Here is a 22,346-nt window from a genome sequence, read left to right as displayed (position 1 = left end):
TGTGGTTTTGTGCTTTGGCTCCAAGCAGGAAGGATGTCCCAGACGGCTGAGACCTTCTCAGAAAGACCACAGACTCTCCAAAGAGAGACCAACGTCTCTCTTTCGGCAGTAGGTTTCCACCGTGATGCATTCTCACACGTGGCCACCCACCAGTGTCTTCAGAGTCGAAACCAACCCTCTTCCTGTGGCCTGCCCCAGTCTCTTAGCTCCTGACTTCAATTTCAGCCACACTGGGCTGCAGAAAGAAACGGATTTTAGATTCATTTATTCATTCAAGCATTCAACACATTTCTGTTGTGCGTTTATTTTGGGCCAAACCACCTTCTCCCTAAGAGAGAACAGAACAGACCCGGCTCCTCCTTCCGCACGGGCTTACTGTCTGGAGGTGGAGGTGGGCATTAGCACATAATCATACAGATTCCCATGCACTGCATTGATAGTTACTAGAATACAATGAATTTATTTTTTAAATATTTTATTTATATGGTTTTTTTAATTTTGGAAAAAGAGTGCAAATGGGGGAGAGGGGCAGAAAGAGAGGGAATGAATCTTTTTCTTTCTTTGTGTGTGTGTGTGTGTGTGTGTGTGTGTGAGAGAGAGAGAGAGAGAGAGAGGGCGCAAGTGAGTGAGGGGCAGAGAGAGAGAGAGAGAGAAGCAGGGCTTGCTCGAAGCCGGGCATGTGTTCACCTGAAGCGGGGGTTGAGCTCACCCAGTACAGCACTTGGACTCATGAACCGTGAGATGGTGACCTGAGATGAAGTCAGATGCTTAACCGACTAAGCCCCCCAGGGGCCCAAAAATACAGTGGATTTAGACTTGACTTGAATCCCGGCTCTGCCAGCCCTGTGACCCTTGGTGTGTTCGGTGGTAAAGCCGGGATGATAATATTTACCTTCCAGGGTTGCTGCAAGGCATCAGCAAGGCATGTTGTGGGATACACAGAGCCTCGCACGTAGCGGTAACTCTGAGTATGTAAGCACCCGCCCGGTGTCCCCTCGTCCGGTGCCTGTTTGTCATTTGGAACTCATTGGCCGCCTTCTTTCTGTATGGAGAGCCCCGGTCCCAGCTCCCTGGCAGTCACAGTCCTCAAGCTGGCCAAGGAAGGATGAAAAGAACCCAAGGAGGGATGTGTGCAGCACATTAAGCTGGGCCTGAAAGCCGTGGTTCTCGGACTTTGGCGTGTGTCAGAAAAACCCAGAGGTATTGCTCAAAGTGCCGCCTCTTGGACCTCATCCCTCAGTGATTCTCAATCAGTGACCCAGGGCAGGGCCTGGGAATACTGATGCAGGTTTGCTGGAGCTCCCCGGGGAAACGGGATTGGGCCTGAAAGACTAGGGAACAGAGGCCGGGAAGTGGGTGGGCCCTGTGTTGGGACTCAGAGCGAGGGTGATGGGCCTTCTCCCTTCCTTCACACTTCGGCCACCTCTGCCCACCTCACCCGCCCCCCCACCCCCTTCTCTCAGGGCACCAGCTCAAAGCCCATCCGCACCCAGAGGCTCTATCCCAACTCACCACAGATGGCTCCACGTCTCACAGATGGCTCCATCATTCACGCCAACATTCCAGAAGCACTGCTCTATAGGGTTTTAGATAAGTGCGATGTGGTGGTGTGGTCAGCAGAGATAATGACCCTCAAATGATGTCCAGTTCATAGTCCCTGGAGACAGTGAGTATGTTACCTTACACGGCAAAGGGAGATTAATTAAGATAGCAGGTAGAATCAAGGTTGCTAATGGGCTGACCTTTAAATAAGGAGACTGTCCTGGATTATCCAGGTGGGCCCAGGATGATCGCAAGGGTCTTTAAAAATGGAGGAGGGGAGCAGCAGGGTCAGAGTCAGAGAAGAAGACGTGAGGCTGGGAGCAGAGGCCGCGGTGACGCAGTGCGACACGAACTCAACCCGCCACTGCTGGCTTGGAAAACGAAAGCCAAGGAATGCTGGAAGCCTCTAGAAGCTGGAAAAGGCAAAGAAATGGATTTCCCCTAGACCTTCCGGAAGAAATGCAGGCCTGCCAATACCAGTGAAACCAATGTCAGACTTCTGACCACTAGACTCTAAGACAAGAAATTTGTGTTGTCTTAAGCCACTAAGTGGGTGGTACTTTGTTCTGGCAGCAACAGGAAATTCATACAGTGGTCAAGAGTCATTGGTGCCAAACAGCTCTACTCTTTCCCAGCTATGCGACTCGGGGCGAGTTGCTGGCATGCTGGGTCTCCGTGGACCGAGACAGGGATAACCCTGGCTCACAAGGTTGGTGCCAGCATTAACACAGGAAGCATCTGAGAAGTGCTCATCCCAGGTACTAAGCACATGCTTCCACAATGGCAAGGACTATGCTCTTTGGCCCTATGTTGCCTCCACTTCTTCTCTGACCCCACCAGGGCCGTGGTGCCAGGTGCTCTGGAAGGTTCTCTGCTGGTTCTTTTCCTTGGTCCTTGGAGCCATCCTTACTTCACACCTGGCCACCTTTGAACCTGCAACAATATCGCACCATGTGTTAGCTCCCCTGATGTAAGCCTGTGCTTACAGCCTTGCTTACAGCCTGTGCCGCTGATATAGAAGGCCTGGGGAAGGCCAAGGCTGGCCTTCAAGACACAAGTCAGCAAAGGTCCCTGGTGTCAAACAGCCGATGGCTCATGATAAGACACTGGTACTTGTCAGAGCCCCCGGGGAGCCTCCGAGGTCGTTACCCCAGCCAGCCCCAAATCGGGAGAGTAGCCATGGGGATAAGGTAGTGCACCATAAAAAAATACCTCACCAAGTTGGCCTGCCCACCCTTCACCCTTTCTAGGGGAAAGCGGACCATGGGGCAGGACCTTCTAGCCTGTCACTTCCATCATCACCATCCTCATCACCCCTGGATCCTCACTAACATGGAGGACGTACTGAGTGCCAGGCTGAACCTCATCTCCTTTGGTTCTCACAGAAGGCCAGTGGTCACAGGGTATGCGATTTCTCAAGGTCACATAGCCAGACAGTGGCAGCCCGGGGATCTAACCTGCACAGTCTGGTCCAGAGCCTCTGCTCTTAACCTTCATCCCGTGCCCATGGCATTGCTGCCATGTGCTGGACGGCTTGCATGGTGCCACCAGCTCAGGGCAGACTCTGAAGTCCTCCCTATGATGAGTCTCAGGCTGTCTGGATTCTAAGAGCCAGGGGTGCCCGAGAGCCTTCTTGCCTATGGTCCTGTTGCCCTCAAAATAGCCTCCAGAGTGGCTCAGAAAAGTCCGCCAGCCCCTCAGAGCCAAGGTTGTTGGAGGAGATGTTTATGCTGGGGGCAGACAGGTCTTCCCAGGGCTCAGTCCAACCTTCTGGGGCTGCCATTCTACTGGGGGCCTACAGGGCTTCCTGTCTGCTGTCACTGAGGGCTGAGAGATGGAGACAGTGAATTCAGGTGGCAGGCGTGGTCCAGTTTATGTCCTGTGGCTTTTCAGGATGGAAGGAGACACTGAGGTGGCCCCTAGCAGCCCCTATGAGGTCACCGTACCCCACAGAGCTCAGGCATTCTGGCCCTTCACTAAACTCCCCGTTCTGCTCAGCTGCAGCTCTAAGATACTATCACTTTGGGCTTAAGGACAGAAGTCTGAATGCAAGGAGGCAGTCCGGGGGCTTCTCTTGAGACTGTATTTTTATTACAAACTCATTACTTTGTACTTAGTTACAGGTTTATTTAGTGAGGTTTGGGCGACTCGAGGTTATGGGGCCCCTAGGGCCCCTCAGGCCCCTGCTTGATGCTTTGTGTTATCACGCTTTCTAGGCCTTCTTTCCTGTTTTAGGTTCAAGACAAAATCCTGGCAGCAAAGGAGAACACAGCACGGGCTCCTTTTTCTCTTACTGAGTGGGTGTCTCCGAGGATGTGGGCTCAGCTGACTTGAGTAAAACTAAAGCGCCACCCGCCCCCTGCGTGTGCGTGTCCTATTAGGCCGGGCCCCCCTGCAGAAGGAGCCAGAGACATTCTCTCTGGCCTGTGTGTCCACCGGGTGGTCAGGCATTCACCACTAAGTCAACCCTGCCCTCCTCACCCACGCATTCCTTCCTGTGACATCAGGAAACGCCAGCCACGCTTCCGCGGCTCCGGAAGAACATCTGTGTCGAGAAGCATTTGCTCGGAGGGCCCGGGCCCAACCCAGGGGGATTTGTTTTTCCTGAGACCCCTACCGAAACGGTCCCCCCAAAAGACTACAGCGATTCACCCTCTAGAGAGGACGAGTCCCACAGATCACCCAACGGGGCAGGGAGAACGCACTTTCTCAATGACCCCCATGCGTGGCGGACGTTGGCTTTGTGGCCCCAGCAACGTGTCCCATGATGCAGCTTCCAAGGAGAGTTCTTCAAAGGGAGGAGGCTATGCCAAGACAGCATGACGTCTGAAGTCGCCAGCGTGTTCTGAGAAAATCACGGCTCTGTCATTTAGCTGTAAGGCCCCAGTTTAGAGCCTTTGCCCTTCTGTGTCTGAGTGTCCCCATCTGTAAGATGAGGGGGCTGGGCTGCGTAACCTCCAGGGGGGTCTTCCAATCCCGCTGTGCTGACCAAGCTTAGTAAATGCTCCTGAGAGACAGAAGACCCCGTGAAACCAGAGCCCTGTGCTTGCTCTCTGCTCTGGGCCATGCTATTTTAAAACATCGATGCTTGCCTTCTTCATAGCCTGGAACCTTCCCCGTTGCCCTGGCTCTATCAGTCTGCAGAACAGGATCCAACTTGCCTCCACCACCACATCAGTGCTTCTCTACCTGGCCGCCCACTGGAATTGTCCTGAGATCTTTGAAAAACATTGGTGCTGGCATCTCACCGCCAGAAAGGGTGATTTAATTCATCTGAGGCAGGGCATGGGCATTAGTATTAATTTTTATAAGTCCCCCGGGTATGTTCTTAGGTGAGTTGCGACCCACTGACCCAGATGTTGGTTGTTTGCCGCTGAAGGGTGACAGCCCGGGGCTGGGGACGGAAACAGTCCCCTTCCCCTGTCCTTGCCGGCCGTCCCATCGTTCTTGCCGGTGTCCGCAGCATATTCTAGCATTGGCTTGTCTGAACGGCTCAAGCAAGGACTCCTGGGGCAGGGGTTCGACACCCTGTAGCTCCTCTCCTGGTATCTTGTAGGTGCTCAAGGTGGTTTGATGGGTAGAATTAGTGTGGTTAGCTCCTCCTGCACCCCCCACCCCCACCCCACTCCCCAGGACTCTTGCCCCTAACTCAGGCTTTCACATTCCTGGCAAGGTCTCTCCCTGCCCCCCTGGGGTCTGGAAGAATTTGGAGGATGCGGATGGTGGAGGGAGCAGTCCCCCCCTGCTCTCATCCTTGGCTGGCAAGTGTTCCTCGGCAACCACCCAGCCTGATACCGGATCGGAGTTCACATGATTCTGCCTCAGCTCGGGAACGGGCAGCCTCCAGCTGGGATTTTCTAGACCGAGCTGGGAGGTGTGGTCTGTGGGAAATCTCCGGAGGGGAAGCGCGGGTCCTGGCTGCAGAGTGGCCTGCTTGGGGCCCTCCACCAGGCCTGGCAAGGTGGGTCCCGTCTCCTCCCCCGGGACTCTCCAGGGCCAGAGGAAGCCCGGCTATTTGAGGTTTGAGGGCAGTGCTCAGCCGAGTAGACAGTCAGAGAAGAGCCAGATTCCCCCTTTGCTGCCGCTCCCTGCCTGCTCTTCACCTGGCGTCAGAGACCATCGCCTTCCCGGGGTCTGGAGGCTGAGAAGGCGGGGGATCAGCCCAGTTGTTTCCAAACTGAGGATCGTGACTCATTAGTGGGTCAGGAAATCAATTTAGTGTAGAAATGATCAGAGTGCGTCGCAAGTAGTGGGGTAAGTATTGCTTCGGGGAAGTTTTATTCTCTGTATGCAGGTGTGTGTGTGTGATGTCTGTGTGCTTGGTTACAATGTCAAATGTATCCTTGCTATGCTTTGTGGTCAGAAGAGCTTAAAAGGCAGCAAATCAGTGCCGGGACGCCTGGGTTCTGGGTCCTGGATTCAGATTCGCCCGACTTACTGTGTGAACTTGAGCCACTGGCTTAGGCTCTCTGGGCTTCAGGTTCTGTGAAATGGGATAGCAGTGCGAGCCCCACCTGCCCCAGAGCGACTGCCTGAGCCCAGATGGGACTGAACTTCCCAACAGGGACAAGGGCTTGAGAAATGAGATTTTCTCCTTGTTGTTGTTGCCCGAGTGAGGCTGTTTGGGAGCAAGATGGGACTCAGGAAGCCTGCAGCCTGATTTCTACTCCCGTCCCAGAGGGAAATGTCAGCCTCTGAAAGCAGGTGGAAGTTTGACCAGCTAAAGGGAAGGGAAGCTGGGTGCGCAGGAAACTCCCTGCTCCGTGGGCTCGGGGCTCCGTGAGTAGCCGTCTGTGTGCGTGCCTGTGTGCAGCACGCGGAAGAAACGGCGACAGATTAGATCACTGTTTATGCACCGGCTCCAGGCCAGCATCAGGCACCTCCGCCTTCTGGCTGGGGATGTGCAGGAGGCTCTCAGCTTGCGTCAAAAGGCGCTTCCTTCCTTTCAGGGCTAATTTTTCTTGGTCGTTAAGGTCCTGGAAGACCTTTCTCCGTGCCGACGAGCATTTGTAGAAAGATTTGCTTTCAGGGGTCGGTTGTGTCGTGGATAGTCCGTGGATTTCTTAGCTGGATGGTGAAGCGTTTGAGGTAGATGCAGAGACTCCTTGTGTTCATTCTCCGCCCCTCCCCCTGCCCCTCGGGCCACCACGGACTGGGCGCACTTTGGGTGCTGAGGACATGGGTGACCCGGTAGACATCCGCCGGGTGCAGGGGAGCAGGCCCGGGAGTAAGCCCGGTGGCCCTCCTGGTGGCATCTGAGGACCGGAGCTTGGCGAAGCCTGGGGGTGGAGGGTGGTTGCTCACGGATCACCGTGATAGACAGAAAGGGGACAGGACACAGAGTTCATGTTCACAGAGTTTGGGCCTGTCTGAGCTCCAAACCTAGCCTACCACATCGTAACTGTGGAATCCTAAGCGGGTTGGTTCATCGCTCTGAGCTTCAGTTTTTTCACCTGTCAAATGAGCACTGATGAGAGTGGTATTGAAAGGGAGCGAATGTGCGGAAATGTGCCTGGCACGTCGAGCCCTCTCGGCCGATGTGGCTTGGTTCTTCTATTCCATCTAGGTTTTCCCATTCACGGAACACTTTTGCATCCACTGTGTCCCTTGATTTTTGAGGAGGAAGTTTCTTATGGACACCAGGTAGAGAAGGGACCCTCCTGGCAAGGTGGAGTTTCTATCTGGGGGTACCTGTCCTCAGGAACTGGTAGAAGGGAAGGTTGGCTGTGATAAGACCTGAGTGCAAAAGCTGGACCCTCTGACCAGCTCTGGAGGCTTGAGCAGATGCCAGGCTTCTGAAGAGGAAACCCCAGTAATCCTTCCTCCTTACTTTTCTATTTCTATTAATGATACCCCGCTGTCCCAGCACCCAACCTCAAACCCATCTACCTATCCAGTCACCCATCTATCCATCTCTCTCCCCATTAACCCATCCATCTGTCTACCCCTCACCCATCTAGCTATACTTTTTTAAATTTTTAATGTTTATTTGAGAGAGAGAGACAGAGAGTGAGCAGGGGACAGGGAGAGAGACAGAGAGAGACACAGAATCAGAAGCAGACTCCAGCCTCTGAGCTGTCAGCACAGAGCCCGATGTGGGGCTCAAACCCACGAACTGTGAGATCATGACCTGAGCCGAAGTCGGACGCTCAACCGACTGAGCCACTCAGGTGCCACCCGCCACCATCTAGCTGTTTACATATTCATCCACCCACCCACCCACCCATTCATCCATCTGTCTACCCATTCACTCATTCATTTATCCATCTACCTCCTCATACATTCATTTACTCATCCACCTACCCATCTATCCACCCATTCACCTATCCACCCACCTAACAAATAATTTTTGAGAGCTTATAAGGACCAAGCACTAAGGAACATCTCAGATTTGTCCCTGACTGGGGTCCCTGCCCCCTACCTCCCTTCTAATTAGTTGTCAGTTTCTGTAGCTCCTTCTTGTCTCCTCTCCGGCCATGCTTCCTCATACCTAGACCCAGTCATGCCAAGCTACTCTCAGTTCCCCAAACGTGCCCATTGTCTCTCTCACATTTGGCCTGTTGCACACATTGTTTCCACAGGCAGAAACTCCCTTCTGCTTGGGTAGCCCTTCCCCCTTCTTCTGTCTTAGTCTGACTTGCCGCTCAGGAAGGCCTCTCTGGCTGGGTCAGGTTACCTCCCATGAGCTCCCTTAAAGTCCTGTGCTCTCCTTAGGAGCTGGTCTCACCCGTCTTCTCCGCTGTCTCATGAGAGTAAAAGCAACTTGAGTTTCACTAAGTGACAGTGTCTAGGGCAGTGCCTTCCATACAATAGATACTCAATAAGTGTCTGTTGTATGAATGAATAAGTGAATGGATGGACAGATGGATGGATGCACGAAAGCATGGTTGCATGGATGGTTTAGAGGATGGCATTAAGGGCGGTCAGATGGAGCTAGGAAATCCAACAGGAGGCCATTGTACCGATGCTGGGGGTGAAGTCTTGGCCAAGTCAATCTAGGGCATTGGTGTAGGAAATGAAGAGGAAGAGATTGATGTGGGAAATATTCAGGAGTTGAAAATGGTAGAACTGGGTAATTAATTGGATGCTTTGGATGAAGATAAGGGAAGAAGCCAAAGGCCATTCATCTGCACAGGTAGAGATGCCCCTTCCAAGAGGCCGTTAGTGCAGAAAATGATGGAAGGGGGCTGGGCCTCATCATGGAGCATGTCTTGTGAGGCAGCGGGAAGCTGATTACGTCCACTGTCCGCCTGGTGGGAGGCCTGGAGTCGTCAGAGTGCAGATGGGGTTGAAACCACAGAGGGAGGCTGTCCCACAGAGGCCGTGTGTGGAGTGAAAAGAACATACCAAATTAAACGTGAGTATGAGGGGGGCTCACAGTACCACCGTGCGCTGCCTCGAGCGGTAGTCATTTGTGCGTGCTGTTCTGTCTTATGAGACTGGAGGCTCCCTGAGGGTGGGAGGAACACAGAGGAACTGGACTCTTGGACAAGCCACTCCATCCCTCAGTGTCCTCTTGCCTAAAATGGGGAAAATAACAGGGCTGTAGTGAAGATGGGTGAGAGGGCAGAGGTGAAATGCTCTGTAAACTGCAGAAGATTTTGCAAATATGAGGTGTAAGAACCCTGACAGATCCAGTCCCTATTTCTTGAGAGAGTGAATCAGGCTGTTGACCTCCCAAAGGCTGCATCCTGGTTCTGCCCATAAGGGTTCTGTTGGGTCGTTAAGTTCCCCTTACAGCTACCTCTGCCTCCCAGCTTGGGAACTCGAGGTATCAGGATACGTATCCTGCCCCTTATCAGGACTCAGATCCCAGACTTTCTAGAGCTTTGAGTGCCTTGCTACTCAGAGTGTGGTCAGCAGGCTGGCATACCAACACCACATAGGAGCATATTGCAAATTCTCAAGCCCCACCTCAGACCCACTGGATTAGACATTTGGTAGGTAAGGCTCAATAATTTCAATAAGGTTTTTTTTTTTTTTTAAGTTTATGTATTTATTTTGAGAGAAGAGAGTATGAGCGAGGGAGGGGCAGAGAGGGAGGAAGAGAGAATCCCAAGCAAGCTCCACACTGTCAGCACGGAGCCCGACACAGGGCCCGAACTCATGAACTGCGAGATCACAACCTGAACCGAAATCAAGAGTCGGACGCTTAACCAGTTGAGGCGCCCCTCAAAAATCTGTTTTAAACAAATCTTCCAGGTGACTCAGATGCACCTAAATATGAAAACCACGGCTCTGGAACACCCAAACCCACTTTTCGCTACAAGGGAACGTAGGAGGTGTTTTAACCTAAACATAGTAAATGTTTCTTCTCTGCCTTGCACGCTTGAACATTTTTTACTTTGGTTGCCAGAATTCGCTTATTGTTGGCCTAGGAAAGAGGAAGCCACAGGCCATTGCCCCAGCTCCCCCCTCACCCGCCATACACACATATATACACTCACCACTTATAAACAATAGGCTTCAGCCTGGTGACCTTCCAAAGACCCGACAGGACGTGTTTTTCTTCACGATGGCTTCATTTGCCCTGTTTTGGGGGCATCTGGGGGCCTGTGCTTATGAATGAATTTTATCTTCCTGCGGGTGGACTTTATCTGGACTTTGGAGAACCTGAGGTAAATCTAGAGACGGGGGCTGTCCCGGGTGAGTGCTCTTGGGGACAGTTCAGGGACGTGTCCGGCTGTTGACCTCATATGTAAGCCAGCTGAACTGTGCGTGGGCTTGGGATTCAGGGATAGGAGGGTCGGCAAGTGGAGGGTGAGTGGAACCAAAGTTTGACTCACCGGCCGCGGGCGGAGTTGAAGGGTCACAGGGCTCATCTGCCCCCTTTCCCCCTTCCTCTCACCATCAAAACATATAAGCAAAACCAAAAAAAAAAAAAAACCACAAAAAGCAAAAAATAAGAAAACACCCTCGTGCACTGCGGGTAGGAATGTAAAATGATGCAGCCACTATGGAAAACAGAATGGCAGTTCCTCAAAAGAATGAAAAATAGAACTGTCCTATGATCCAGGAATTCCACTTCTAGGTGTTGACCCCAAAGAACTGAAAACGGGGACTCAAGCGGATCCTCGGCATCCCTGTTCACTGCAGCGTTATTCACACTGGCCAGTAGGGAGGATAGAAACAACTCCGATGTTCACTGACAAATGAGTGGAAAAACAAAAACACAGTACATGCACACAACGTAATGTTGTTCAGCCTTCAGGAAGAAGGACATCCTGCAGTATACTACCCCATGAATGAACCCAGAGGACATTTTGCTAAGTGACATAAGCCAGACACAAAAAGGCAAACACCGAACGATTTCCCTCACACGAGGTCCTAGCATAGTCAAATTCAGAGACAGAGAGTACAATGGAGCTTGCCAGGGGCTGGGGGGTGAGGGGAATGGGGTATGGGGTATAGGGGAATGGGAATAGGGTATAACGGATACAGAGTTTTCCAGTTTGGGAAGATGAGAAAGTTCTGGAGACGGGTGGTGTGGTGATGGTTGCATAACCGTGTGAATGTACTTCACGCCGCTTAAAAATGTACACTTAAAAATGGTTAACATGGTACATTTTATGTTATATATATCTAACCACAATTAAAAACAGCGAGAAGCACTCCCCTCCGCCACCATCACTGAGATTCCGGGCTTGTGTCCTGGAGAGGGTGGAGAGGTGAGCCCGACGGGAGTCCTGCCTTCTGGAGACTGACTGAGAGTTCGAGAGTGAGTCTCAGGTGGGGACTGGCTGGCCAGGAGCGGGGACATGGAGTAGGCAGACCTGGGTCCTCCTGCCCACGCTTCCTTCCTCAGGCCTGAGGCGCAGAGAGCTGGCCTTTGTAGCCAGAGGGTGGTGGTGGTGGGCAAGGCCGAGGGAGTCGGGGCCAGATCATGCTGGGCCTTGTAGGTCCCGCAAGGAGTTTGGGCTTTACTGTAGGTGTGATAAGAAGCCATCTCAGTGGGTTTTAAGCAAGGGAGAAGAAGAGCTGGTTATATTTAGAAAGATGGCTGTGCCTTCCATGTGGGTAATGGGCAGGAGCATGAAGGGGAGAGCCAGGGTGGGGTGGGGGGAGCCCCAAGGAGTCCCAGGGACTCCAGGTGAGGAGGGTAGCTTTGGACCAGAACCATCTCCTGCCCATTTAGAGGCAAGAGGCCAGGCAGGAGCCACAACAGAGCTGCAGGAGGGAGATGGCGGTGGGAGGGGGCCTGGTCAGCTGGCGGTGAGGTGGCTTGGGGCAGACTCTGAGGCTTTTCCCTTCTGGGTCCTTGAGTCCCAGATTGACTATTGTTGAGAGACCATGCAAAGGACAGGGTTGATCTGCTGATACTTCAAAATAGCTTAATTCAAATGTTACTCATTCAGAATTTGCAACCATATAAGACTGTATGTTCTCGGGGGGAGGGGTGGTGAAAAAAAATCTGAGCTATTACGATGATTTGTCACCTTCCAAAGGGCTACAGGACACAAAGAGATATGCAATACATATGGGGTATTAAAATTTCATGGAAAGGGGGTGGTTGGGGGAAAAATGTCTAATGAGGGTCTTTGGGAGAATAATTCTTTTTCTTTTCTTTTCTTTCTTTCTTTCTTTCTTTTTTCTTTGAGACAGAGAGAGCATGAGAGAGTGAGAGTGGAAGAGGGGGAGAGAGAGAGGGAGAGGGAGAGAGAGAATCCTAAGCAGACTCCACGCTCAGCACGGAGCCCGATACAGGGCTTGATCCCACAACCCTGGGATCATGACCTGAGCTGAAATCAAGAGTCAGACACTCAACTGACTGAGCCACCCAGGTGCCCCCGGGGAGGATGACTGTTAAACAAGCAAAAAGTTCAAACATCCTGATTTAGACTCACAGTGAGATTTTTCACTGGAACCAGGAGTGTTTAATCAATAGAGGAGCTCAGGCTTTTCATTATATATATATATATATATATATATATATATATATATATATATATCAGATAATTTATAAAGTAGGCTTACAACAACAATTTTTATTCTATTTTGTTCTAATGTATCTGTAAATAGAGCAATAGCTGGGGCCCCTGGGTGGCTCAGTCGGTTAAGCGTCCGACTTCGGCTCAGGTCATGATCTCACGGTCTGTGAGTTCGAGCCCCACGTCAGGCTCTGTGCTGACAGCTCAGAGCCTGGAGCCTGTTTCAGATTCGGTGTCTCCCTCTCTCTCTCTGCCCCTCCCCTGTTCACGCTCTGTCTCTCTCTGTCTCAAAAATAAATAAACGTTAAAAAAATTTAAAAAAAAAATAGAGCAATAGCATTTTCTTTCTTAAATTCTCAACACGATAAACTTCTTGCAAATACCATCTGTGACTCCGCCTCTTTCCCTCTGGCAAAACAATGCCGTGCATTTTGACATCCATCATTTGATGTGGCCCTGATACTGCCCCTGAGGGTGAGTGCTTCTATCCCCACCTTCTAGATGAGGAAACTGAGACAAAGGGTAAATGCCTTGCCCAGCCTGTAAGCGGCTGACCCCGGCCTCGTGTTCATTTCTGTTGGTTCCCGTCTTGTGCTGTTCCCTGCGCTGGGCCCTCAGTTCTCCAGAGAAGAGGTGAGGGAGCACCTCCTAGGGAGCACCTCCTGGGGAGCACCGGGAATCCAGGCAGTGGCCTGAGGGAAGCACGGCCTTTGTTTCTTGCCAGAGCACAAGAGGACGTGACAGGGTCGGGCCCTGCTGTCTGGAGAGGCCCCCAGAAGGGGCCGTGACCTCAGTGTTAACTGCCCTGGTACATGTCTTGGAGCAAGCAGGAAAGATGTGACGGATGCATAGTGCTGTCGTAGAGAATGGCTGGAGCCCTCACTGTCGTGCGTGGGTTGGAATTGAACTTTACCTTGAGCTTCCCTTGGAGGGTTTGTGCTCACAAGGGCTCCTAGCCTTGCTTGCTGCCCCGAGGGACCAGGAAAATAAATAAGGGACGGGAGGCCAGGGAAGGGGGACAGGGAGGCCCAAACCACATTTTACATTTTAGTATCCTGGTGTGCCACCCGCTCGGATAGGCTAGTGGAGTTGAGGTCGGTCCGTCTTCTCGATCGGGTGACGCACTTAGAAAGGGACCTGGCACACAGTAGGTGCTACAGAAATGTGAGCTGCTGTTATTCCAAGCCTCTCCCGCCTTCAGCTTTCAGGGACTTCCCCGCCACCGAGGAGGCCCAGCCTTTGAACCGGCTTGAGCCGCATCCCGCAAGCAAGATGGCGTCAGAGAGCCCGGCCCCTTCCCCGAGCCCATGAGGGGCGAGGCCCCTTGAGGCCCGAAGATGGGGAACGTCACTGAGAACTCGTCGCTGAGCTGTCCCATCGACCACACCATCCACCAGACTCTGGCCCCGGTGGTCTACGTGGCGGTGCTGGTGGTGGGCTTCCCGGCCAACTGCCTGTCCCTCTACTTCGGCTACCTGCAGATCAAGGCCCGGAACGAGCTGGGCGTGTACCTGTGCAACCTGACGGTGGCCGACCTCTTCTACATCTGCTCGCTCCCCTTCTGGCTGCAGTACGTGCTGCAGCACGACAACTGGTCGCACGGAGACCTGTCCTGCCAGCTGTGCGGCATCCTCCTCTACGAGAACATCTACATCAGCGTGGGCTTCCTGTGCTGCATCTCCATCGACCGCTACCTGGCCGTGGCCCACCCCTTCCGCTTCCACCAGTTCCGCACCCTGAAGGCGGCCGTGGGCGTCAGCGCGCTCATCTGGGCCAAGGAGCTGCTGACCAGCGTCTACTTCCTCAGGCACCAGGAGGTGGTGGAGGACGACAAGCGGCACCGCGTCTGCTTCGAGCACTACCCGCTGGAGCCGTGGCAGCGCGGCATCAACTACTACCGCTTCCTGGTGGGCTTCCTCTTCCCGCTGTGCCTGCTGCTGGCCTCCTACCGGGGCATCCTGCGGGCCGTGCGCCGCAGCCACGGCACCCAGAAGAGCCGCAAGGACCAGATCCAGCGGCTCGTGTTCAGCACGGTGGTCATCTTCCTGGCCTGCTTCCTGCCCTACCACACCCTGCTGCTGGTGCGCAGCCTCTGGGAGGCCAGCTGCCAGTTCGCCAGGGCCGTCTTCAACGCCTACCACTTCGCCCTGCTCCTCACCAGCTTCAACTGCGTGGCCGACCCCGTGCTGTACTGCTTCGTCAGCGAGTCCACCCACAGGGACCTGGGCCGCCTGCGCGGGGCCTGCCTGGCCTTCCTCGCCTGCGCCAGGACCGGCCGGGCCAGGGAGGCCTACCCGTCGGGCACCCCCGACGCCTCGGGGAAGAGCGATGAGCCCGAGTTGCTGACCAGGCTCCACTCGACCTTCCAGACCCCGAACTCGCCTGGAGCGGGCGGGACCCCCGCGGGCGGCTTGGCCTAGCCAGGGTCCCGCCGCCGTGTGGGGCCAAGTGAGGCCTGAGCTTGCCCGCCGCCTGCCGCCCGCGTGGCCAAGCGCAGGTGGGAGCGATGGGCCTGGGCCACCATGAGACCTCTCTGGTCCCGGGGAGGAGGGGGGGGGGGGGGCTCTCTGGTCCCGGGGGGCCTGCTCCAGCTTGCTGAGCCCAGTGGGGATAAGCCCCCATCGGCTGATGGGAGTCGTCTGCGGCCGGCTTCTGGGGAGAGGAAGACAGTGAATTGTCACCTCCAGGAAGTTCTCAAAGACAGGCTGGAGCGGGGGAGGGTGCAGAGCGTGAGGGGTGGGGATTGGGAGATGAGGGGGGGTATCTGGGTTCACGCCTGCCAGGACCTTCCAGTGCCGTTGTCACCGATGACACCTGTCCAAATGCACGGGTGTTTCCTGAGGACATGACACACGAAGCTGTATTGTCATCATTAACACTTGAGCCCCACCCCACAAAGGGGTCGGAAGGGAGATGACCTCCCTGGAGGCCGGAGGGGAGAAGGGAGGTGGGGAGGCGGTCGGGCACTGGGAGCATGTGGTGGGGGGACAGTGAAGGGCATGTCTCACTTTCACAGGACAGGTGAGTGGATTCTACAAGCCCCAGGGCTGATGGAAGACAAATCCCGGGGCTCCCTGGGGCCATGTCTGTGGCCCTTTTAAACAGCCAGTCCTGAAGCGCAGGGCCAGGACAGAGGCCTAAATCCAGTGTGTCTAACCGAGTTCCCAACACACAGAGTTCTAATTATTTTTCTGTCTCCATTTGCCCAGAAGCACCAGAGGCAGATGCCAGGAACCCTATGTGTTTGTGTGTGTGTGTGTGTGTGTGTGTGTGTGTGTGTACGTGCGCGTGCGTGCAAGCATGCATGTGTTCACCGTTAAAATGCCAGGGTCTCCATGACAGCTCTGTGCCAAGACACTGAGGCTAAGGTTATATGACTACTGGCAGAATTGTATCCCCCCCGCCCCCCAGTCCCCACCTCAGCCCCCTGCCACACGCCCTGTGGAGTGTCTTAGCAGTCTCAGAGAGGACCCTGACATTCTCTCCGAGTTCTCAGATACAACAAAACAAAACGGAGACTCATTCTCTGGCATCTCTCAGCCCAAAGGCCTGGGGTTAAGCTCCATAATGGTTTAAATAGCCCCTGAGACAAGAAGAGGAGGTGGCCCCGGGCTCACCCTGCCTCTTTTGTTCTCCAGCACTGCTCATCTGCCAGACGTCTCACCCCACCACCTGGAGAGTGATAGTGGGTCTGTAGGGCCATATGTAGACCAGGGTACTGCCCGCCATCTTCTGTTCTGTCCTGGGAAGCTCAGTACCAGTCTCATTTCTCCTGCAATTTTGTGCCCGACCATGTTGAGCCTCCACCCTGGTGAACATACCAAGGACCAGAAGGACTTCTTGCTGCTCCAAGGATCTGCCCACCTTTACAGAAATGCTAGTCCTTCAGATTTCCTGGTCAGTGGGCTGGGGCCAACTCTGACTTCCTTTGGAGTTCTGGGATTCAAGCTCCTCACTGCCAAGGGGCTAGGTGGACTCAAGCCTGGGGAGGGACCAGGGGCAGGGAGATACAAACTGGCATCCATAGGACATTTATGGAATCTGCTAAAAGGAGAGCCAAGGAGAACATCCTCTAGATCTCTCTGACTCTCTCCTCCCATCCCTTTCCAAGAGGTGGGTTTATCCTGAGTCACTTACTCTCCAATCAGGGGTGCCCAGAGGCAGATACCCCAGGTTGGATGTGTCCCAGGGAAGTGGCTTTGGCTTTGACTGGATAGCCCTATTCTAGCTCCTTATGGAAGGCCTCCCATAACCTGGGGAGCTTCTCTTCCCCTTCTTGGAGGAGGCAGTGACCAGGTCTGAAAGTGACAGAAAAGTCCACCTGGCCCCAGCCCAGAATCCTACTGGGGCAATGGAACTGGTTGAGACCTCCATGCCTCCTCATGCCAAATTTCCCCCTATTTTGACCTTAAACATGGGTGTTCCCACCAGGAGGATGGACGGGGATGAGCTGAGGATGGTTCCTTTTACTATCAAGAGTTGTATTTTTGTACGGTCCTCCCTTTTATGCCAAGTATATGTGTGCCGAATTGTGCAATGGATTTACGTAGCAAACTTGAGTCTGCAAATAAAGCAAAGTAAAAAGCCACAGCTGGAGTGTGCTGCAGTCTTTATGGGGAAGGAGGGTCTTCCAACACCAGGGGTATCTAGAAGGCTCTTGAAATACCCAATGGAGTTAGGAAGATCCAGGGATCGGTTTTCTTAGAGAAAAGTCAGAGAAATTAGGGTATTTTGCCTTGGTCAGCCAGCAGTGGCCAAAAACAATGGAGCCTTCAAGTGAAGTTGGGTCTTCTCTCCCTCCTCTTGAGATTCATAAAGTGTCTTCAGATCTATAGCACATTGTTACAAATCCACTCCGGGACTTAACTCGTTTTCCTCCTTTTGAGGACAGAGTCCAGCCTTGTGATTTGGAGAATATCACTCCCTCTGTCCCCCACAGTGAGGAAGGGCTTGATGAGAGAGACCACCCCGCTCACCATGGAAGATTGCCAAAGTAGAAAGACCTGCTGGAGTCCTCTCTTGGGGATGTCCTCACTTCTTGGGTTTTGTTTGGGGAGGTTCACATTTGTTGACCAGCCCTTTTAGGTTTTAGCATCTTGCCAATAGTGGCGGGCTATGTGTTTATCGCTCAAGATTAACTGCATCATATTAAAATGTAAATTTGGTTTTGGTCACTTAATCCTTCTCTGGGTCAGATTCCTGGAGTCCTGAAGTATTCTGCAAGAATCGATCCTTCTTCCAAACAGACTAAGTGAGGACGTTATTGGGGATTAAGACTCCTTTCTCTCCTGAGGGAAGATGGAGGAAAAGGCCCATCTGGTTTGGACGGAAGGTGACAGAGCCATTAGATTCCTTTCTTATTCACCAGTGTTGCTTAGCAAGATGAGGGCTCATCTTCCTGTTTATACACATTGGTCTGTGGGTTGGCCAGACAAGAGTGGGAGAAATTTTCAGCACAGAATGCAGCCCCATCTGCCACATTCCCTCTGACCGGTGGAGCCAAGATAGCCAGAATGTGGTCCGCTTGGTTCACTGCTTTTCTGAAAAATCTGCTGCTTGAAGCTGGCGATCCTACAGCCTCCATTCCTGGAATTCATCTAGCAAGACAATGGCCTTTGATGGCAATCACCTGGAGGTCACAATAGTACCCAATGATCTGGAGACATGGTGGGATTTTTATTCCATTTGCTTTAATTCAACTACTCTCAGAAGGACGCTGCTAGATTGTATGTTAGATATCATTGCTGGAATGCACCATACAGGTCATGATATCCCGTTTTCTCTCCATGAATTATCCCAGGTATATCCCCTCTCCCCCAAATGATGGTCCAGTTTTCTGAACAAATACCACCAATGGCACCAATTTGCTACTTCCCGAGATAAGCCGTTCCAGGGTTGGTCAGAAAATCTTAACTCTTAATGAGCCAAAGTGGAACCACTTTCCCCACTGGCCTTAAAGCACATGAACTGTGCCCCTGGAGTACATGGTCCTTCCAGTACTGGCATCTGAAGAGAATTTTCTTATCCTACTTCTCAGTATTAAACCTTGCAAGCTTGTATTAGACAAGGCTGGATTATACTGCAGTAATGAATATACCCCCCCCCCCCCCCCCAAATCACAGTGCCTTAAAACAAGAAAAGTTTGTCTTCTGTTCATCCAAAGTCCAACGAGAGGCTGCCAGTTCTGGAAAATCTTCATCCAAGTGATGGCAGTGATTCAGAATCCTTCCATCAAGAGGTTCCCGCATCTTGGGGTACTGTTCCATCCATACAGGTAGGGGAAGCAGCACCAAAAGAATCTCACGGGGCATTTATGGCCAAGTCTGGAAGTGGTTGATATCTACTACTCACACTCCATTGGCCAGATTCCAATCACATGCTCCAACCCAACTGCAAGGGAGAATGGGAAATGTAGTTTTCCTATGTATTCAGGAAGGGGAAACAGAAGTGGTGAGCATCCAGCCAGTCTCTGACAGACGGCAATTTAAGTCACCTACCTCCACTTAACAGGTTTTAAGCTCTCACCTTCCTAAACCTTACCTGAACAAAACTCACTTCTTCAAATGTGATGCTTGGATCTGAAGTGAGACCAAGCCTGTCTGATCTGCACTGAGGAGAAAGGGACCATTTACCTCACACTGTGCTTCTCCTCCTCCTCCTCCTCCTCCTCCCTCTCCTCCTTCTCCTTCCCCTTTCTCCTTCTCCTTTCTTTTCTTTTCTTTTCTTTTCTTCTTCTTCTTCTTCTTCTTCTTCTTCTTCTCCTAATGTTTATTTTTGAGGGAGAGGGAGAGAGGGGGAGGGGGTAGGGACAGAGAGAGAGGGGAACAGAGGATCTGAAGTGGGATCTGTGCTGAAAGCAGAGAGCCCAAAGTGGGGCTCAAACTCATGAACTGTGACATCATGACCTGAGCCAAAGTCAACCACTCAACCGACTGAGCCACCCAGGCACCACTACCGCACTGTGCTTCTGTCGATGCATTGGCTTTTCTGGCAGACACAGCACATCATTGACATACATTGAGTCCATGTGAACTGCTCTTATGCCACATCTTCTCTGTCCTGCCTAGAGCGGTGGTCTCTTGAATCTGGGAATTATCATTGAGGAGCAGTGAAACCCATATGGAATGGGCAGGAAGGAGCAGAATGCAGTGGACTGGACGACGGTGGGGCTGGCCATCAGCAGGGCCCATGCAATTAGGGGCATGAAATGAATTCAGAGGAATGTCTTGCCCAGATGAGCAATAGGACAGCACTTGACCAGGGGACAGCAGGGGTCTAAGGAACCCTGACTCCATTGGTTGGCTTGCTTGCCTTTGAGTCCCACCTCCTGTAGGGTCTATGGGGCATGTGCATCTCGATGTGCCTAAGGTCTCCAGCCTGCCCTTGAATATCCAGAGAGCATCTCAGACACTGCTTGCCAGGATCCCCCTCTAACATTCCTGGAAGTGCCCCAAGATGCTCACCTGCCCCATGAATCCATCCCGGGGGACGTTCCAGCCCATCTTTACCCCAGGCTGCCCCACCATTCCCTGTAGGACACTCTTGTCCCACTGCAACTGGCTTCTCCAGGCCATAGCCATGCTCACCCAGTCACCCTAGACGTGAACACAGGCCCTTTATCAAAACACAGCCAACACTAGGATAAATTTGAGCCAAACTTTATGAAAGGCTTGACCAGGAATCATCCTGTGGAACGGAAATGCCTGAAAACTGGATCCTGGAACTCAGAGCTCCAGTGGTCCCTGGGCTGGTCCCTGCTGGCCCCTATTCCTGGCTCTTGCTTGCACCTTAGCCCCTTTCTCCCTGCAGTGTGTGTGTGTGTGTGTGTGTGTGTGTGCGGGGGGAGGGGGGTACTGCGGATGTCTCACTCCAGAACTAGGACCCCCCACTCGCGGCCTTCTCTGGGCTCCACCCAGGTCTCGGCCTCTGTCCTAAACAATGTCATCATCATCCCATAAACTTCTGGCCACAGCGCACATAACCTATTACACAGTCATGCCTTAAACTTCTCCATGCCAGAACAGAACTCTGTTATTACTATTGCAAAACCAAAGGTCCATTAGTGTCTTTCCCCAAAATATGAATCAGAAGAGTGATGGCAGCTTTACCAAAGTGATGCTTCCTCGCTTCCTCTCTCCTAGTCATCGAGACTTCACAAATGCCAGGGCGGGCTCTCAGAGGCCCCCGTTACGCGGAACTCTGCCGTCTCAAGTCAGGGCCGAAAACTGTAAGTGTGGAACACCTGGCCAGTAAAGCTGACAGCTGAGACAGGCTCAGTGAGCTGTGAGAAGTTGCAGATGGGAGGGACTGTGAGCTCATCACAATGAGCACGTCAGCCCTGGAGGCCACACCTGCGGAAGCACAAACCTGTAGGTGGGGACTCCCCGCCAGAATGACAAAGGGAGGTCTGGACTGTCCCACCCCTAGCTGGCCAGGGGCTTTGCCGTGTAAATGGCACTGGAAGTTAATCCCAGATTACTTACTACACGCTTAGGCTTTAACTTCTGTTGAGTAGACAACCTAGGGGTAATTTTTGTAGCATGTGTTTCACGCTTCACAACTAACGCCCCTTAAAGAGTTGAAGTGGACATGTTTAAGGAAATAAAACAAAGCAGGCCCAATAAACATTTGGAGCTGTAGCTGGGAAGCCAGACTACCCCATCTGGATGAGTGAGCCATCGCTCGGCAGTGAACTAGCACGAGATACTGTATTAGCTCAACAGGGGAGTGTAATGGGATGTGGTCGGTGATCCTGCTCCTAATTTTGTTGGGAAACGTGCACTGGACGAGTGTGAGTGAGATAAGGACAAGCTGACTACAGTTGTCCAGGAGGAGCCTGTGAGCCACCTGAGCCCTAGACACTCCTGACCCCCCAACCCCCTGGCTCCAGGAGTGTGGCCGCCCTCCTATTCAGGGAGGCCAAAGCCTCTGGCTCTAGGCTGGGGCTGAGCCTATGGGGAGGAGGCGGGCCAAGAGTCAGGTTCTGTGGTAGGGGGTGTCGGGAGGTGTGGGGGTGAAGAGAGGTGAGGAACAGAAAGGAGGGGTGATGGTGATAAGCGTAAGGTTTGAAGACCCAAGGAAACAAAATGTTTGAAAAAGAAAGCATTTCAGAGGTATAAATATTTTGTTGGTGGTGGTAGTGAGTAAACCTTTAGTAAAGTCCCAGAGGTTTGTAAATATATGCTACATATTTGTACATTTAACAATTTCTTTTTTTTTTTAAGTTTATTTTGAGAGAGAGAGTGGGGGGGGGGGCGGTAAGGGCAGCGAGAGAGGGGGAGAGAGGATCCCAAGCAGGCTCCACACTGTCAACACGGAGGCTGACACAGGGCTCGATCTCACAAACCGCGAGATCATGACCTGAGCCAAAATCAAGCGTCAGACACTTAACTAAGTCACCCAGGTGCCCCCTCCGTTTTTTTTTTTTACTATTTTTTTAATTAGCCTTGGGATTATTCATGGCTCTAGTCATGCCTACTCTTGTCCCCATAAGTGGTGCCTCAGAAAACTCTCAGAGCAGACCATGTGGGTGCTCTGAAGAAGCCTGAGGAGGAGGGTTGAAATCAATCCCTTAGCACTTAGGAAGAAAAGCAAAGGACTGGAAGCCCTGAGGAAACATCCTCCTCAGTCCCCAACGTCTGCGCTGTCCCCTCACAGGCGCTGCTCACCCAGGACCGTGTGGAAAGGAGCTCGGGGCCCTCAGGGAACTCCCTCCTAGTTCCAGGCACGGCCATCTGGTACGCACTCTACATGCACAGTCACACACCCATCGCAGTGACATCCACCAGCTTCTGGATCATCTGGGCGTGGGTGCCGTGGAAGGGCAGCCCATCTACCTCCGGGCCCACCTCGCCCGAGACTCCACTCTGGACTTGG

The 22,346-nt window shown here is 52.7% G+C and overlaps 2 protein-coding genes across 4 annotated transcripts in view; one reads left to right on the top strand and one right to left on the bottom strand.

The window, feature by feature from the left end:
* Positions 1 to 20,248, top strand: part of GPR68 (G protein-coupled receptor 68) — a 33,083-nt gene extending 12,835 nt beyond the window's left edge. For 2 of the 3 annotated variants that reach the window (XM_060620556.3, XM_060620557.3), the window contains exon 2: positions 13,672 to 20,248. In XM_060620556.3, the coding sequence (XP_060476539.1) occupies positions 13,808 to 14,890 (1,083 nt within the window). In that variant the 5' untranslated portion in view covers positions 13,672 to 13,807 and the 3' untranslated portion in view covers positions 14,891 to 20,248. Of the gene's footprint in view, positions 1 to 3,676; positions 5,797 to 13,671 lie in introns of those variants that run through there. The other variant, XM_060620555.3, reaches the window with a different exon arrangement.
* A 718-nt stretch (positions 20,249 to 20,966) lies between these two features.
* DGLUCY (D-glutamate cyclase) overlaps positions 20,967 to 22,346 on the bottom strand; it is a 42,054-nt gene continuing 40,674 nt past the window's right edge. The window contains 1 exon segment of the mRNA XM_078447906.2: positions 20,967 to 22,345. Within this exon segment, the coding sequence (XP_078304032.2) occupies positions 22,229 to 22,345 (117 nt within the window). The 3' untranslated portion in view covers positions 20,967 to 22,228.

Source organism: Panthera onca, chromosome B3 (assembly GCF_046562875.1).
Source record: "Panthera onca isolate mPanOnc1 chromosome B3, mPanOnc1 haplotype 2, whole genome shotgun sequence".
Classification (NCBI taxonomy): Eukaryota; Metazoa; Chordata; class Mammalia; order Carnivora; family Felidae; genus Panthera; species Panthera onca.
This window is presented reverse-complemented; position numbering and strand designations above follow the sequence as displayed.